The sequence below is a fragment of the Cavia porcellus genome, unplaced genomic scaffold, assembly GCF_034190915.1.
Source record: "Cavia porcellus strain 051 isolate PalLab524CR breed Dunkin Hartley unplaced genomic scaffold, mCavPor4.1 scaffold_18, whole genome shotgun sequence".
NCBI lineage: Eukaryota > Metazoa > Chordata > Mammalia > Rodentia > Caviidae > Cavia > Cavia porcellus.
The window spans coordinates 73,712,007-73,731,242 of NW_026947501.1; the positions used below are offsets into that span (position 1 = coordinate 73,712,007).

General features: G+C 41.2%; 1 protein-coding gene across 1 annotated transcript in view; it reads left to right on the forward strand.

Annotated features, from left to right (window-relative positions):
• Nucleotides 1-19,025, forward strand: part of LOC101787107 (liprin-alpha-1-like) — a 66,177-nt gene extending 47,152 nt beyond the window's left edge. Inside the window, exons 14-21 of the mRNA XM_063230329.1 lie at nucleotides 6,472-6,620; nucleotides 7,660-7,832; nucleotides 8,223-8,298; nucleotides 9,195-9,367; nucleotides 9,725-9,818; nucleotides 10,716-10,888; nucleotides 11,246-11,339; nucleotides 14,224-19,025. Of these exons, the coding sequence (XP_063086399.1) occupies nucleotides 6,472-6,620; nucleotides 7,660-7,832; nucleotides 8,223-8,298; nucleotides 9,195-9,367; nucleotides 9,725-9,818; nucleotides 10,716-10,812 (762 nt within the window). The 3' untranslated portion in view covers nucleotides 10,813-10,888; nucleotides 11,246-11,339; nucleotides 14,224-19,025. The remainder of the gene's footprint in view (nucleotides 1-6,471; nucleotides 6,621-7,659; nucleotides 7,833-8,222; nucleotides 8,299-9,194; nucleotides 9,368-9,724; nucleotides 9,819-10,715; nucleotides 10,889-11,245; nucleotides 11,340-14,223) is intronic.
• The last annotated feature ends 211 nt before the right edge of the window (nucleotides 19,026-19,236 follow it).

Sequence of the window (19,236 nt, forward strand, 5' to 3'; positions counted from 1 at the left end):
ATTTTTTCATATTTTTCCTCAGGCACAGAGGTATGGTATTGAATTTTGGATGTTACATCAGCTCTAATGTGTGAATAGTTTTTGGGTAGTTTAGGCTTTGTGCTTATCTTGCCTATGAGATCTCATTTCATGTGAAATTGTATTTACAACATTCTGCTTTGCACCTGTACTTGTATCTTTGGTTTTATTTCTCTTGCTATACATTTTACTTTTTAGTGGTATTCTTAGCCAGAATATAATCAAATTAAGCAAGTCATTTTAGTGGAATGTTCAGTGTCAGCAGTCTGTTTTGTGACATTTGGATGTATTTATAATTTATACTGTTAACTAACTGAGCAATATTTTTCTTTTCTTTTCCTGTTTTTTTGTGGACATATTGGGTTTGAACCTAGGGTTTCCCACATACTAGGCAAGCACCAAACCACTCACCAAACCATTTTCTTTTCTTTTTTCTTTTCTTTTGGTACTATGAATTGAACTCATGATGTTCTGCTTGACAGGCAAGTGCTATGCCATGGAGCTATATCCCTGACCCTTTTTCTTCTTTTCAAACTTTTATTTTATTTATTAGTGTTTGGTTTTTTGAAGAAAGGATCTTGTGGTGTAATTCAAGCTGGCCTTGAACTCATGGCAGTTCTCCTGCCTCAGCCTCTCACATGCTGGGATTACAGACATGTGGCACCAAGCCTGGCATTGTATTTTCATCTTTTTGACAATCTCATTTATCAGTTGTGTCCTTCTTTCCAGTATTTGTAAAAGAAGTGCAGCAACACATCTGTAATCCCAGCTACTTGTGGACTGAAGTGGGAGGTTTGCCAGTTTAAGGTCAGCCTGGGAAATTTAGGAAGACACTGACTCAAAAAGAGCTGAGTATCCCAAGCATAGTGGGTGAACCCTATCTTTCTAGCTACCCAGGAGACTGAGGCAGACAATCATAAGTTCAAGGGTAGGCTGCCCAATTTAGCAAGACCTTGTTTTGAAATTAAAAGGAAAAAAATATGGGACCATAGCTCAGTGTTAGAGTACCCCTGCCTTCTATTCCCAGTACCACACACAACCACGGAGGAAAACTCTTTCTTCCTGGTTCTCTAATTCAGCATGCTGGCTGACGGTCTGTGTGCTTCCATTGTTGGTTTTGATTTCTTATGCCACCCTTGTGTTTGTTTTATTTTCACCATCTCCAGATTCAATTCTAATCCAGGCCTCAGGTCCCTATCAATTTGTAGTTTGTCCATGAAGCTCCCCTCTCAGCCCCTCCCCATTCTGTGATGGCTCTGCACAGCTAACCAGGCAAGCTCGGGTGAGTCTGAGCTGGATTATGACTAATTAGTGGGGTTTGGTGTTTTTGTCATTAAAAATGTATTTTGCTCAGTAGTGATCAATTATATTTAATATATAATTTGTCAATGTGGTTACAAGCAAGATATAATTGGTTGAATGTTTTTCCTTAGATTGTACAGGATCTGCATGATTCATGAGTGAAGTATTTCCTAGGTTAAAAAATAATCTGGGCTCACTGCAGTGGCACATGCCTGTAATGCCAGCTACTGGGGAAGCTAAGAAGGAGGATTTTAAGTCTGAGGCCAGCATGAGAAGTTTAGCAATGTGCTATGTCAAAATAAAAATATAAACGTGGCTGGCAGTGTAGTTTGTTGAGTGGCCCAGCTGGATTCAACCCTGCATACTGCAGGAGCAAGGGGAGGGGCCACTGCTGAGTGTAAAATTTATGGGAACTTTATACAGACAATACGAATCAGATTTTATTGATTATAATCAGAATTCTAAATCTCATCAACTTATAGGGCATATGCTATAGTCTTTAATGGACTACTTTTTAATTAAAATGCCTCCTATCTAGTACTGTGCTAGCTTTTATTGTTACGTATTTTAGGATGCCTAGCTTTCTTTCTTTCTTTTTTTTCCATTCCATTCCACTCCTTTGTATTCCACAGTATCTCGGATGGAATCTAGGCCTGTGCACTGAGATACACACATGACCCTTTTTTTTTTCAGTATTATTTTTTATTGTGAGACAGGATCGTGCTAAATCACCAAGATGAGCTCAAAATTGGCAGCCTTCCTGCCTCAGCCTACCAGAGTGCTGTGATTTCATGTGTATGCCACTGCACGAGGGATAAATGATATATTTTAGGAAGTTGTAAATCATATTCTAGGTGAAGATTTTACTGCATTGCACAAAAAATGATTAACTAAAAATAAGTTTGTTCAGTTTTTTGTGTTTTTCTGAGACAGGATGACACCATGCAGTTCAGGCTGGCTTTGAACTCATGTAGTGCAGGTTGGCAGTTCTCCAGGCTTAGCTTCACAAATGAGGGGATTACAAGTCTGCACCACCATGCCTGGCTCTTCAGTTTTATAATAGATGTTGCTGTAACATCCTTGTCATCATGGGAATATTAGAGAGTAGGTGGTTATCAGGGCCCTTTGTTCTATACAGTGTCTTGCTTTAAATCGCATGTGTTCAAATAGAATGTGCAGTAATTTGAGTAGTAATTTATAGTGTTTTCTAATAAATCTTGGATAACTTAGATTTAAATTTGTGATAAAAGATTATTTGATTTCCAGTTATATTTTCTCTAAATCCTGTCTCTCTTATTTCTGTCTTGTCCTTCATATTGTAATATATTTGCCTGAGTAGATCCTTGAATTTTTAGCTTTAAATCATGTCATAAATCTGGTGTCTATTTCTTTGCATGCGTCTTGTCAGCCTAGCAACTTAAGGAAACATCATAGAAAGGTAAATTTTCCAGTAAGTGAGCATAGCTTTGTATCTCCCTAATGCATGGAAGAGTATAGGATGTCACACATAAGTGTAATGTTGTCAATATATTGCAATGAATAACTGACTTTTCATTGGAAATGTTTAAACTGACCTGCCACATCACAAGTTACTGTTCTCTTGGCAATCAGCCATCCATGGAACATGGGGACAGATGTCAGTGTTTGCTTCACTCAGTGCTTTTGCCTCTAACCATTGCATGCATGTGTATAATAGACATAGAATTTAGGATTTGAAAGGACGGAATGATTGAAGCAGAGCCATAGGCTTTAGATTGAGGAAAACTAGTTTTTTCTGATATGGAAGGCTAGAACTTAGTAAGCACTGCTCTCTGCCAGGTGCCAAACTCAGTGCTTGGGCATTTTTTTGCTATATTTAGTCCACAAACACATCCCTGTGAGAAACCAGTTGCTGTGCTTGCCCCCAATTACAGATGTGGAAACTGAAATTTAGATCACATGATGTGCAGAGCAGGTAGGAGTTAAGTGTGTTTTGATTTCAAAACCAGGACCATTTCTCCCTTGGGCCTAGATTTGTCAAGATGCTCTGATCTGCTGGGAGTCTCCCTCTCAGAGTAAAACTTGAAAGTAAAAGCAGTACCCTGGGAGCAGTGGGGATTGTGGGGTTTTCTTTCTGTCCATCTAGAAGCTCCCCCTAATGCCTGCTGCCTCTGGCCCTGTGCCATGCCCGCTTCATGCTTCCTGCCTTCCTGGTGGTACACTTGTGGGGCAGTGCTGCCGCAGGTGCCAAGTAGTGATTGTCCTCAGCAGCTGTGTGTGAGCTTCTCTATGTGGCTGAGCAGAAGGGAAATTTACTAAGGACACGGGTACAGATCCTCACTCTGTTGCTGATTAGTTCCTGGCCTGGGAGCTGTTCCTTGGCCCAGAGGAACCATGGCTTGCTCTCTTGTAAGTGAGGTAGTGATCCACACAGTAGTGCTGCTTGGAATGGCCCTGATCTGTGCCTGCCCAAAGTGAGATGCCACGCTTTCACCAGCAGCCGGCCTCAGAGCTTACCTCTGTTCAGTGGACTTCAGTGTGGTTTGGATATTTTGGTTTTGGCAGTAAGAATTTCTCAGCAAAGGAAGCAGTCTGTTGACTTAGACTCAGACACTGTGGCCTCCTCTTGTTCACTAGTCATCTCTCCTCAGCATGCAGCCTGGTGACTTTGAGAAGACTTGCTCTGGGCTGGCTGTGAAGATTAGCCTAGCGGTGAGTCTAAGGACAGCAAACATGGGCCAGACAAAGAGCGATATGGGATGGTTACTTCTTCATTTCAGTTTTACTGGGCAGACTAAGGTGACTTCTTGGCACTTGTAGACATGTCTGAGACAAGGCAGTGGGCCCTAGCCTTGTGCTTTCCTCCCACAAGAGAACAGAGGCAGAATGAAGACCTGGTTCAGTGAGCCTGGAAGGCTCTGGGCAGAGCAGGGGCTAGTGTAGGGGAGTCTTGGTGCAAGAATCTCTTTTTGTGGGTGGAGCATACGTATAGTGCCTTACCTCTTCTTTTTTCTTTTCTATTTTAACAAATGATTATTTTAACGTGAAATTTAAATGATGCCTGGCAAACAATGTCCTAAGTTTGATTTCTTTTTCCCTCTCAAAAAGTTTTTTTGAACTTTTATGATTCATGTTGTTGATTTCAAGCTTGATGGACTTTTTTAGAGATGAGATTGCTGGCGGTTAAACACAGGGCCTCAAACAAGCTAAGTAAGTGAGCTCTGGTTACCCCAGCCCCCGACAGTCTTTTGTTTTGTTACTACAATTAGAAATGAGAGCCAGACAAGGTGATATATGCCTGTAATCCCAGCACTCAGGAGGCTGATAAGGGAGGACTGCTGGAGTTTGAAGCCAGCCTGGGCTATCATGTGAGTTCATGGCCAGCCAGAACTGTATAATGAAACCTTATCTCAAAAAAAAGAGAGAAAGATACAGAATTTATCTGTTTATCTGTTAAGATTATATCCTAGCGGGCTGGAAGTTTAGCTCAGCAGCATAAACGCCTGCCTTGTAAGCAGGCAGTCGTGAGTTCGATCCCCAGCACCAATAAAAAGGAAAAAGACAAAAAAAAATTATATCCTAAATGCTCTCAGCTCACACTAGTCTAGGTGGTCTTCAGTGAGCTGCTACAGGACTATAATGGAATCTGTATCCTTTATACCATTGTACAGATAAATAAATTAACTATTCACCACTTGTTGTTCACCATGAATGTTTCATGAAATCTAGTCCTGCTTCAAAACCCGAAAATAACAACCTTCTAAACAGGGCCTAACCAGACCCTGAAAGAGTTCACATATGCACTATTTCCACAGTCCTGCCTTCCTCAACACATAGGCATACTCATGGGCCATCCCCTAAAAGAAATCCCAGGGTCTGCGTGACCCTCTTTTAATAATATACCCAGGATTATTATTATTTTTTTATTTAAGGAGAAAAAGAAAAAAAAAACAGAAAAAGGATACAAGTGATACAGAATTTCAAAAAAAAAATAAACAGTAGGAAGTCACTAGTTAATAGATTACATACTGTCATCTTAGAAATGGTTGTTCAGATTACAAAATTAAAGCATATAAAGTAGACATTCAAACTGTGAGACTACAAACAATTCTGTTCAATGATCCCACAAAAACTTAGCAATATGGTTATCTATCTTATACACTTAAATATACATGCAATTATATCCTTTAGAGCACTTTCTTTTCCTCTCTTTTTTACTATGACAATTATACATTTTGGGTTTTATTACTCCCACAGTTCTTATTACTTTCTATTTGAAGAGAATAAAATCCAATGTGACATAACAAAACAGAGTCAGTCAAATCAAAAGAATGGATATAGTACATAATATAAAAACGGAAGACAAAGTGATGATCATTGGTTACCATAATGCCTCTTGCTATCTTAAAAAGAATTGCCTATATCATCAGTTATAATAAAACTGAAAACATTAAAGAACAAAACCAATAAAAGCAAAACATTGGAGACATTGCAGGACTTCAAAAAAAAGATAATATGCAAACCTAAAACCCAGGATTATTTTATGAAGCCACATGGAAGTAGGGTTTTAGGCTGCATGCAAATGCTTCTGCTCATAACATTTGGTCCACACAGTGAGAAACAGAAGCCACACACATGCATATTTGGGTCTTCGCTCGTGCTGTCCTTGTCTTGTTTCTTGCTAGAGGTAAAAGTATTGACAGTTTCCCTGAGGCTTCGGCCCCCACTAGTGTTCCTTTGAGTGACATCAGTAACTGAAGATATGTGTCACAGGCTCTTCAGTAATGAGAGTAACTTTGTTAACCTGAAGTAATAAAGTGCAGTGAACAGGCTTCATTTAGGACTTCACTGTCCCTCAGTAACTATCCTCAGAGGTACCTGAGGTTGTACGGAGAACAGAATCTTGAAGGGGGGGGGTGATGCTGTCCCTGGGCTTCCCGGGGCTTCCATGAAGGAAGGCTATAGGTCAACCTGCCCTGCTCTCTCTCTGCTATGTGGTCCATTTCCCCCAGACAAACAGGCCTTCAGGTTGGCATTCAATTAAAATGAGACTTCTCAGGACAGGTAGAAAGTTTAGCTAATAGGTTTTGAGTCAGTTTATGTTATTTAAAGCCTATGTGATGTGTTTTCTTATAATGTACTGTTAGCTGATGTTGTTTTTTCACTCCTCAGTTGCTAGCTTGCAGAGAAGAACGAGATGACAAGACAACGATAAAATGTGAAACTTCCCCTCTCTCCTCTCCGAAGTCCCTTCGGCTAGACAGGCTGCACACAGGGGCGTTGCAAATAGTCAGCCACGAGGACATCAGGGACGTGCAAAAGTAAGGAGCAGTTCTCGTAGGCCACCAGACCCCTGAGAAACCTGCTTGTCTTAGTTTTTAAGAACATCTATTAATCTTGTCCTGTGAGAAAAACCAAGTTTTTAAAGAATTCTCAGCAAGCTCATTTGGTTGTGATTATTTAGACGTTAGACCTAGAATGTGTTCTCCTGTTCTGCGGCTGTAGTGACATCCAGTGGAAAAGGCCATCTGTTTGGGCAAAGTTTAGAAAGAATAGGAATTATTTGAAATTAGCACTTGAGAGAAAAGCTCCATTTCTTCAGATCCCACACACTCACTTCTTTTAAGAACTTTCTTTCTATTCCTGGTGAAGAATTTGCCACATGGATGTGGCAGGTTCTGGATCGTGCTATTCTGTGGACAATCGGTGCCTCTCAGGTACCCTCCCACACTCTGGGTCTTCTAAGCTCTTGAGAGTCCCACATTGTCCCTATCCCTTTAGGAAGCATGTTCCATCAGGAGGCCATGAAGGCTTGGTTACTTATAGACTGTTGTTTTTCACACTTCCTCTTAGAAGCTTTTGTTCCATACCAGGCAGTATGATCAAGCAGGCACATTGGTCTCCACAGTGTCCTGAGAGATAGTACAGCTCTCACTTTGCAGGAGAGCAGGATCCAAGGAACCAGCCTGCAGGAGCTGCTGAGAGGGAAGGTGGAATTCCAGTTCTTCTGGCTTCTGAGACCTTGTTCTCTTTCCTGAGGGCTGAGTGTAAACCTCACTGGCTGAGCAAGGCCCCTGCAGAGGGTGTTCCCTTAGATGTCCAAACCAGGCAGGCTAGAGTACAGGCCTCCTCTGAGCAGGGAGCAACATCAGAATCTTGGCTTTCCAGACATATAGGTCTGTGGAAGCATTACTGGGACCCTGCATTGCTATGCATAGTGTGCTGTGGGTAAGAGACTGGAAAGGATCTTCAGGGAGTTGAAGTAGGAATATTAAAAATGCAGACTGTTTTGGTACATGTGAGTGGACTGTGGAGTTCTAAAGAGGGCATGTGGTAAAAGTCCATTTTCTTTCCTTCAAGATCAAAAAGTGCCCAGGATGGTCCTGTGAGCAATCCCAGTAGCAGTGACAGCAGGCAGGACTCGCCCCACAAAGCCCCAAAGAAGAAGGACATCAAGTCCTCCATTGGTCGTTTGTTTGGCAAACAGGAAAAGGGTCGGCCTGGACAAACTGGCAAAGAATCACCAGGACAAGGTGGGTGGGTTTTCGGCAGCTGTCCTAACTGCTGGGAATGGGAGAACGCGAACTTTGTCCTGTGTGCCTGCCGCAGGTGCGCAGTACCCACGAGGAGTCATGGCTGAGCGTTCTCCAGAAAAGCCCAGTCTGCTTTCTCAGTCTGCCCATGTGTGAACCAAAGGAGAGCAGTGGACATTCATTTGGCTTGAATGAATAACCCTCATAAGTGCTACTTTACACTCTTGAACATTTGTATGTGTTTGCTTGGAAGCTTACCTTTCAGAAATTATTTAGCTCTCTACCTGCAGAACCTTCAACCTATTTGTGAAACATATAACTTTGCCATGTTAATTTACTGTAAATTTGGGGGCTTTTCTGATTTTTTAATAGCTGTTCTTTCTGAAACAGAAACCTCATCTCAGGATGCGTTCCGACTTAGCAAATTGGGAGGAAAGGCTGAAAAAAATCGAAAATTTCAAAAAAAGTAAGCTTTTTGTTATTTCTCCATCTCATGAAACAGGTTTCTGAGTTAACAGTCATTCTTAGCTGATTTTAAGTGTAATTTCTAGCTATGTAAATACATTGTCTTTTGAAAGATGAACCTAAAGCAGTGATAGAGCTTTCAGTGATACAAAGAGCTTGCTGCAGCATGCACGCCATAGGTTTGCCTCCATTGACCTAAAGCCTGTTTTAAGCCATCATGTCTGGAGAACAGAGTACATTTGGAAATTTTGACTGAACTCACACATGTATTCTCAGTCTACCTTTTCAGAGTTGTCTCCCAGGATGATAGAATGGGTAATAGTTAGGCTTGGCCATTTGAGCTCTGGCCGCTGAATCCTGGTTAATTCTCTAGTTAGCTGTGTGTATCTGACAAAGTTACTTAGCTTGTGCTTCAGTTTTCTCAACTGTCAAATGACTGTTACAGTTGTTCATACATCATGTGGTTTTTTTTCAGTTCAATAGAATTATATATGTGCATGTATATGTTTTAAAACATGGACACAGGTCCTAAATATGTTACAATTATAGTCAGGCTTCTGAGACCTTGTTCTCTTTCCTGTTGACTGAGTGCATCCCTCAGTGTCTGAGCAAGGCCCCTGCAGAGGGTGTTCCCTTATGTGTCCAAACCAAGCAGGCTAGAGTACAGGCCTGCTCTGAGCAGGGAGCACATCAGAATCTTGGCTTTCCAGACACTGGTCTGGGGAAGCATTACTGGGACCCTGCATCACAATGAATATTGTATTGTGTGTAAGAGAGTTGAAAAATTCTTTAGGAAGTTGAAGGTAGGAATATTAAAAATGCAAACTGTTCTTGTATGTGTGAATGGACTGTGGAGCTGTGAAGAGGGTGGTAAAAGTCCATTTTCTTTCCTTCAAGCTCAACAGGCTCCCAGGATGGTCCTGTGAGCATTCCCAGCAGCAGTGACAGCAGGGAGGACCCACTCCACAAAGCTCTAAAGAAGAAGAGCATCAAGTCCTCCACTGGTCGTTTGTTTGGCAAAAAGGAAAAGGGTCGGCCTGGACAAACTGGCAAAGAATCACCAAGACAAGGTGGGCCGGTTTTAGGCAGCTGTCCTAACTGCTGGGATTGGGAGAGCATGTGCTTTTTCCTATGTACCTGCCACAGGTGTCCAGTGCCCACAAGGAATCATGGCTGAGCATTCTCCAGACAGCCCAGTCTGCCCACATGTGAACCAGAGCAGAGCAGTGGACATTCATTTGGCGTGAATGAATAACCCTCTTATATGCTAATTTATACGCTTGAACATTTATATGTGTTTGCTCGGAAGCTTACCCTTCAGAAATTATTCAGCTCTCTACCTGCAGAATCTTCTTCCTATTTGTGAAACATATAACTTTGCCATGTTAATTTACTCTAAATTTGGGGAATTTTCTTCTTTTTTGTAGCTGTTGTTTCTGAAGCCAAAAACTCATCTCAGGATGCCTTCCAACCTAGCAAATTGGGAGGAAAGGATGAAAAAAATCGTCAACTTCAAAAACAGTAAGCTTTTTGTTATTTCTCCATCTCATGAAACAGTTTTCTGAGTTAACAGTCATTCTTAGCTGATTTTAAGTGTAATTTCTAGCTATGTAAATACATTGTCTTTTGAAAGATGAACCTAAAGCAGTGATAGAGCTTTCAGTGATACAAAGAGCTTGCTGCAGCATGCACGCCATAGGTTTGCCTCCATTGACCTAAAGCCTGTTTTAAGCCATCATGTCTGGTGAACAGAGGACATTTGGAAATTTTGACTGAACTCACACATGTATTCTCAGTCTACCTTTTCAGAGTTGTCTCCCTAGATGATAGAATGGGTAATAGTTAGGCTTGGCCATTTGAGCTCTGGCCGCTGAATCCTGGTTAATTCTCTAGTTAGCTGTGTGTCTCTGACAAAAGTTACTTATCCTGTGCTTCAGTTTTCTCAACTGTCAAATGGCAGTTACAGTTGTTCATACATCATGTGGCTGTTTTTCAGTTCAATAGAATTATATATGTGCATGTATATGTTTTATAACATGGACACAATTCCTAAATAAGTTACAATTACAGTCAGGCTTCTGAGACCTTGTTTTCTTTCCTGTTGACTGAGTGCATCCCTCAGTGCCTGAGCAAGGCCCCTGCAGAGGGTGTTCCCTTATGTGTCCAAACAAGGCAGGCTAGAGTACAGGCCTGCTCTGAGCAGGGAGCACATCAGAATCTTGGCTTTCCAGACACAGGTCTGTGGAAGCATTACTGGGACCCTGCATCGCAATGCATATTGTACTGTGTGTAAGAGACTCGAAACATTTTTTAGGAAGTTGAAGGTAGGAATATTAAAAAGTCAGACTGTTCTTGTACGTGTGAATGGACTGTGGAGCTGGGAAGAGGGTGGAAAAAATCCATTTTATTTCTTTGAAGCTCAACAGGCTCCCAGGAAGTTCCTGTGAACAATCCCAGTAGCAGTGACAGCAGGCAGGACGCGCTCCACAAAGCCCCAAAGAAGAAGAGGATCTAGTCCTCCACTGGTCGTTTGTTTGGCAAAAAGGAAAAGGGTCCGCCTGGACAAACTGGCAAAGAATCACCAAGACAAGGTGGGCCGGTTTTAGGCAGCTGTCCTAACTGCTGGGATTGGGAGAGCATGAGCTTTTTCCTATGTACCTGCCACAGGTGTCCAGTGCCCACAAGGAATCATGGCTGAGCATTCTCCAGACAGCCCAGTCTGCCCACATGTGAACCAGAGCAGAGCAGTGGACATTCATTTGGCGTGAATGAATAACCCTCTTATATGCTAATTTATACGCTTGAACATTTATATGTGTTTGCTCGGAAGCTTACCCTTCAGAAATTATTCAGCTCTCTACCTGCAGAATCTTCTTCCTATTTGTGAAACATATAACTTTGCCATGTTAATTTACTCTAAATTTGGGGAATCTTCTTCTTTTTTGTAGCTGTTGTTTCTGAAACGGAAAATTCATCTCAGGATGCCTTCCAACTTAGCAAATTGGGAGGAAAGGATGAAAAAAATCATCAACTTCAAAAACAGTAAGCTTTTTGTTATTTCTCCATCTCATGAAACAGTTTTCTGAGTTAACAGTCATTCTTAGCTGAAGTTAAGTGTAATTTCTAGCTATGTAAATACATTGTCTTTTGAAAGATGAACCTAAAGCAGTGATAGAGCTTTCAGTGTTACAAAGAGCTTGCTGCAGCATGCACGCCATAGGTTTGCCTCCATTGACCGAAAACCTGTTTTAAGCCATCATGTCTGGAGAACAGAGGACATTTGGAAACTTTGACTGAACTCACATGTGTATTCTCAGTCTTCCTTTGCAGAGTTGTCTCCCTAGATGATAGAATGGGTAATAGTTAGGCTTGGCCATTTGAGCTCTGGCCACTGAATCCTGGTTAATTCTCTAGTTAGCTGTGTGTCTCTGACCAAGTTATTTAGCTTATGCTTCAGTTTGCTCACTGTCAAATGACTGTTACAGTTGTTCATGCATCGTGTGGCTTTTTCTCAGTTCGATAGAATTATATATGTGCATGTATACATTTTAAAACATGGGCACAAGTCCTAAATAAGCTATAATTAAGGTCACTGTGGTGTCTTCTATTGTTTACACAAGTGGTCCTCCAGAAGCATTTACCGTGATATAATTTTACATTTTTTCTGAGATTGGATCTCTACTTTACAGTGTATTATTGAACTTTAATCCTCTACTAAATCTTAAGGGGCTGAGGAGTGGAGTATAAGTGAGAGCGTACTGGCTTAATATACCATCCCTAGGCCCACATAAAGATAGATTGTGAAAATAATAATTACTGTTCCGAATGATTTTGCATAGGGGAGCACAGGCACCAACATATCAGGGAAGAATGTACACTTCTCTGATGTAGGATTGGTTGTGTAAGCTGACCACACCCAAAACTAGAGTTATAAGTGAACTAGATAGGTTGAGACATTTTCCTAGTGAGATGATTAATAAAATATCAATAAAAAAGCTTTCTGCAACAAAATCAGACAGTATGTAATGTCTAAGAGGTACAATTTGAACTTGACAGTAGGGAAAGTTTGAAAGCCTAAGGTAAGATGGGCACACTGGTCTTGAGAAAAGGTGAAAGTTGGTGGGTTCTTGGATAAATTTGTCTATGGGAAACATCAGGTGTCCACTTCTCAGTGGAGCCAGCACTGTGTGGAACTCAGAGTGCAAAGGCCCTGACACTAGCGTTGCACTCGAATCCCTAGGAACCCTTTCTGCTGGAAAGTTATGAAATCTCACTCATTTTAGTTGTCTTTTCTGAATTCATGACTGCCTTTTTTTTTAAAACTTCTATTGGTATGTGTTTGCAGTACATAATAATCATGTTGGTTCTTGGGAGTTGATACATGTCTGTGACACTTTTCTATTCTTTATTTTCCACCATCCTTGTATTTTGCCAGAATCCCATTCATGCATTTCTCTTATAAACCCTTGTCATGTATACAGATTAAAAATAAGACTATTAAAAAGAAATATATATATATATATAAAATATCTATATCTATATCTATATCTATATATATATATATATCAAACATACCAGACTATACGCCAAAACACATATAAAAGATGGAACACAATTGTACTAAGTCGAAGTATTCCTTTAGATATATTTTCCATGCTGAGTTACAATAACTTTTTTCTTCTATTGTCTGTCTTTTATTTCATAGCTAACTTATATATGAAGTTTTTCATATTATAATGAGTCTTTTGTTTTTTATTTTATTCATTTATTTTTTGAGACAAGAGTCACACTTTGTAATTCAGGATGGACTGAACTCACAGCAGTCCTCCTGATTTAGCTGCCCAAGTGGTGGGATTACAGGCATGTGCCACTGCACTTGACCATAGTAACTGTTTTAAGCAGCTCAACAGTGATGACATGCCATTGCAGGTGAAATTCTGTTATGGAAACATTCTATACAAATACTCAATCTTTGGTGCTCTGTAAATAGAATTTTACAGTTACCATTTAACCACAAAATCTGAACTGTGTAAAAGTCTTTTATAATAATTTAAGCAATGAGCAGTTGGCTTTGTGGAGCTTAATATTAAAGCTAGTCATTTTCCTTCTCGAAACCATGCTAAAGAAATAGTGTTGCCTAGATTTTGCCAGTGTCTTTTATTTCACGTGCTCATTTTAATGTAATAAAAACAACAGCAGCACAGCTTGATCATTCACCCCATTGCCTTCTGAAGTTTATGTTTCATGTAAGAGAAGAAATAATTTTCCTAATATGTTTGGCTATTTTGCTGGGGATGTGGCTCGGTAGTGTAGTGCTCGCTTAGCACGCATTAAGGCCTTAGGTTCAATCCCCAGTACCACAATAAAAGCAAAAAACAGAAAACCAAAATGTTTCCCTGTTGTAAAAATTGACTTTCTAACTCTCAAGAAGTGTGTGTGCACCCTCAGGACAGGCTTTGAATTATTTGCCCAAACACATGATTAAATTGCACACCAGGCATGCATGTTTACAGGTTTGTGTGTGTGCGCACGTGTGTGTGTGTGTGTGTGTGTGTGTGTGTGTGTGTGTGTGTGTGTGGTAGGGAGGGAGATTTCTTGGTAGCAAGGAGATTCAAGTTTATGCTGCTTACTCCAAACATCTGTTGTGGCTGTTGCAAGGTGTCTAAGAATGGGTCTTTGCTCTGTACTTTATAGTTCTATGTGGGATGCATATGTGATTTCTCAACCATAGTAGAAAGTTCATAGGGAAAATTCTAAAGGAGTCATCTGACTATGGTGGGCAGTTTTGTGATATCTGTCAGATAACCTGAATGTAATTGATTTGAAGAAAAAAAGTATTCTGTGAATACAAGGTACAGTTTAATACTTTGAGCATTCTTGTTTTTTTGTTTGTTTGTTTGTTTTTGTTTTTGTTTTTCTGAGACAGGTCTCACTATGCAGTTCAGGCTGGCTTTGAGCTCACTTTGTAGCTCAGGCTGATCTCAAACTCACAATGATCCTCCTGCCTCAGCCTCTCAAGTGCTGGAATTACAGGCATGCACAACCACATCCAGCTACTTTGAGCATTCTTGATGTAATAAAAAACTGTTCTGTGAATACAGAGTACAGTTCAACACTTTGGTCCTTTCTCAGAAATACAGTACTTCTTGTGATGAGCCCTAACTTGGCTGTAGGCCATGCTCCTTGCCGCTGAACCACTAGCCTATCACATTGACTGAAGGAGGGTTCCCAGGACTCAGTGCACATGTTGACCAGCTGAACTCATGCTCTCTGAGAATTACTGGAAGAATTTGATGCTCTGCTGACACTTGAGGTGCTCAGTAGTCAATGCAACTATCAGCATGACTCAAACTGGAGTCCGTTCATCAGCTCATAGAATGCTGTGTGAAGTTTCAAAACATGGATCTCCAACTCACCTTTGTCTTTGTAGTGCTCTCCTTCCGGTTGCGTGGCATTGTGGTGCATTTGCTCTGGGAAGTTGGTTACACATGGAGTCATACTCAGTGGTACTCTGAATCATATAGTGTAGAGTGCTGGTGTTACCAGCTTTGGGTTCTCTGCTAAACTTCCCAAGAGTATATTTCTGTTTGGTGAGAAAAGTTGCTTCCATTCCTCACTTGTCAAAACAACACACTGGTCCCCAGTATTCTTCCTCACAGTGTGACTAGCATGTGAAATGTGAGCCTGAGCTGCAGCCATGAGAAAGGGTCTCCTTAGCCCTTGTACAAGACCCCTGAAGTTGAAAAGTGTCCCATCTCTTGGGAATACAGTCATGTATTTACTATGGAGAGTTAAAGTTCTTGCTATATGTCACTTAGATAATGTTTATTCTGCAGAAACTCGCACAAGCTTCTTGAAATGAAGGGCAGCTTTACCATTGTGCTTTTGCCTACATTATAAAATATATCATAATTCATAGATTACATGACTTTTTTTGTGCCAGGGATCAAACTCACAACCTCACACTTGCCAGGCAGGCCCTTAAGCTGCTGAGCTAAATCCCTGGCCTTCACGTAACTTTTATTTTACGCATTTGTTCCCCAGAGAATTTAGTGTATTTTGGTCTGAGAGACTACGGCTTAGCTGTAGAACACTTTCCTAGTATGCTAAAGCCCTGAGCTCCATCATTAGTATGACGGAATCTAAAATAGCTGCCTCCTCCAACAATATGTATGTATGTATGTATGTATGCATGTATATACATGTTGGTGCTGCAGATCAAACATAGCACCTTGTGAGTGCTGGGCAAGTGCTTTACTAATGAGCTACACTCAGCCCCCAGTCTCTAATTTAAAGGCAGGAATGTTCCCATATCAGTTTGCATTAGAGCAGATATTCTGTGTGTGTGTGTGTGTGTGTGTGTGTGTGTGTGTGTGTGTGTGTGTTGGTTTCTTTTCCTTTCTTTTCCTTTTTTGGTACTGGGGATCAAACTCATGCCCTTGCACTTGCCAGGCAGGTGCTATGCTGCTGAGCTAAATTCCTGGCCTCCTTTTCTTTTTTTAAAAAAGGGTCTCACTGTGTTGTTCAGGTTGGCCTTGAAATCACTGTGTAACCCAGGCTGACTTTCAGCTCATAGCAATTCTCCTGCCTCAGCTTCCAAAGTGTTGGGATTACAGGTATGTACCATCATCCTGGCATTAGAGCAGATATTATAAAAATCAACCCTGGTGTCTAGTGTTTGGTTCTATGGGAGAAACTATAAGCTGAAGCAAAGAAGCTCTGACAATGTCAGGAACAGAACAATCTAGTGCCCAGCCACCTTCTGCAAAGGGCCCCAGCTTGGCCTGCCTCTCACATCAATTGGGATACGATATCTCACAGCCCAGGGAGCAAGCAAATATCAGAAGAAACCAAAGGGGTTTTCTTCTGGAGTTGATGGATATGACACATCAACATCTAGGATTACTGACATATTATTCAGATGCCCTTGGTGGCTATTCAGTGTGGACAGATGATGGACATTCTGCAGAGTATGCCCCCCCCCACTGGTTACTATGTTTTTATTTGCACTTTTTAAATTTTTCCTTTTTTTCCCCCTGGGAGTGGCTCCTTATGTAGTCCAGACTAGCCTTGAACTCATGGTAATCCTCTTGCCTTCATCTCCCACATGCTGGATTATAGATGATGCCACCATACCCAGCTTGATTACCTTGCTTGAAGCTTTGGGGCTCAGAGCTGGAAGAGTTATTATTTGGGAAGTTGAGCAAGAAAAGAATGAATGTTGCTAAAGCTTAAATGTTTGCAGCTTTAGTAGAGGGGAAGGAAATAGGTGGTTCTCCTATTCCAAACTAATCATATGGGTAGACTGATAACCTTACCTAAGTGGATAGTCAGGTAGGTGAGTAAACACTGTGAAGCCGTTTAGTTCTTGGAGGTCACAGATTTGGACAAATGGGTGTCTGTACTAAGTATGTGCAGTAGCAAGCAAAAGAGATTCCACCTCCAGCACTTTGGTGAGGGACGTTGTATCTGTACTGAATACATGCAGATGTTTTTTCTTGTATCTCCTAAAGAGCAAACTACTATTCCCATAGCATTGCCACTGTATTAAGTGTAAGTTATCCAGAGAGGATGCAAAGCATCTATGCAGGGACACATGCAGGTTCTACAAATATGATGTATTTTCTACCAGGGCCCGAGCAGCCATGGCTCTTGGGATCCTTGGGGTAAATTCCCTCATGAAAGCCAAATGCCTCAGTGACTCCACACTGGTCTGACCCACATAACAGGGGATCCAAAAACATGGAAGATTTTATTCACATGAGACTGGCACCTTCACTGTGAAGAGCAGCCCGTCTAACCCTGTGCAGTAACAGCACACACTAGAAAGGGATAAACACAGAGAAACAAAGACACATGAGGGTAGAATGGGCGGGGAGAGCACATGTGAAAGAAGCACTGAGGGAGAAAGTGGTGGGGAGGGAAGGGCAGGTGTCGGTGTCGCTCCCGGCCGGCAGGAAAGACACACGACAAGGTCTGGCAGTGGCTAAGTCTTTCTTTATTTTCCTTCTCTGCACAGTCTGCCCCGGGATTCTTCCCGGCCAAAGCCTCTACCGGTCCGCTCCCCGCGGCTCCTTTCGTGCTTCTTCTCTACAGTCTGTCCCGAAGCCTCTACCGGTCCGCTCTCCGCGGCTCCTTCCGTGCTTCTTCTCTACAGTCTGTCCCGAAGCCTCTACCGGTCCGCTCTCCGCGGCTCCTTCCGTGCTTCTTCTCTACAGTCTGTCCCGAAGCCTCTACCGGTCCGCTCTCCGCGGCTCCTTCCGTGCTTCTTCTCTCGTGGCGGGAGAGGCACTCACTTTTATAGGGTTACAGTGGCCAATCAGTTCAAAGCGCGCGATGCGGGCTGATTGGCTAACATCAGTTGTTGCTAGGCAGACTATCTTACAGGGCGGGTTGTTTACCAAGCAGGAAGCAGGAGATAAGCGCCATCTTAGCACACTCGATGGGAGGGGTAATCTAGCTCAGGCTTTGCTCTTTCCTACAGGCCTCACGTCCGCCAAGTAAGGCGACCGGGCTTGGCCGCGGCTCCCAACAGGCAGGGAGAAAGAAAGAGAAGAAACAAAAGATTAAAACTACTGAGAAACAACATTCAGTCTAAGAGTCTGCTCAGAGAAATGAACCTTAGAAGGAAATGTGAGGTGTGTGTAAGACATAAGGAGCCCCAGCTTCCACAGGAGATGCTGGTGCACATTCTCCAGGAACAGGGAAAACTATGGTCAAAACTTTTAAATCACATGAAGCAAGGCTGCAGCCAGGTAAAATACACATAATGTTCTTATTTCAAGCTCTTCAATAGTTTATTGATTATGGAATCAAAAAGGAAGAATATCTTTACCTTAAAGATAATGCTTAGGAAAGAGTAAACGGGAACTTAATGTGATTTTCTCCCTTGATTTTAAACACTTTCATAAAATGAACCTATAAATACTAAGAAGTATAACAAAAACTATGAGTTCACTTGATTTTTGGCTTATATCAGTATATACAGTGATTCATAGAACCTGGTAAGTAAGTAACAGAAACCTTTAAAACTGAATAGTTACATCCTTAAGATGATTGAATGTTCAAATACGAAGTAGCACGTTTTCAGGTATATTTTATGGTTTTTTTTCCCTTCCTCAACTCCCTTTACCTCCATTAATTATATCATTTAAAAAAAAACTTTTTAAAATTTAAAAGCATATACCATTTTCTGGCTCCACATGAAAAGTTTATTGTTAGAGTGCAGGGTTATAAAAAAGCTAATAAATTAACATACTGTGTTTGATATGGGAGTTGTTCCACCCTGGATTTATTAAAGAACTAAATATATTCTGTACAGACAACTAGTGTATTAAAATGCTTTATCTGTTTAATAATTATTTTAAAACTGGTATTAAAGCATAGTTAATTTTTAATTTTAATCTTAATTTTGGGGGTAAAAGTGGAAGTACTATGTTGTGTCTTTAGTTTACAATATGAATAGGAGACTTTCTGTCATCTATAACCTCAGCAGAAAGTGTGATTATAAAAGTTTACACAAAACCCCAATTCCCCAGACAGACGTGACATGAATGGAGCCAGGAACATATCCTATCAGTCTCTGAAAATATTGTTTTCCCTCTTAAATGATAAGGCAAAAGAGGAAGAAAGCAAAAATATATGAAAAAGAGGACCACTTTGCCTACCTTCAACAAACCTAATGTTATAAAACAACAACAATAATAAATTAGTTGGCCAACAAACAAAACCATTTTTTCCTCTAGTTTCTTTTGAAGTCAAACTCCTTTTACTTTTTTTATTTTTGGAAACCTACCAATGGAGGCTTCCTTGGAAACGGATGAGTTTGGTGGAGTTTCAAAACCCAGAAGATAAACAAGGCAGTTTCCCGCCCTCCCCCACCGGCCCCTGTAAATAACCCCAAGCCACAGTCTGGGCCTCTCTCTGCTCTTCCTGTGCT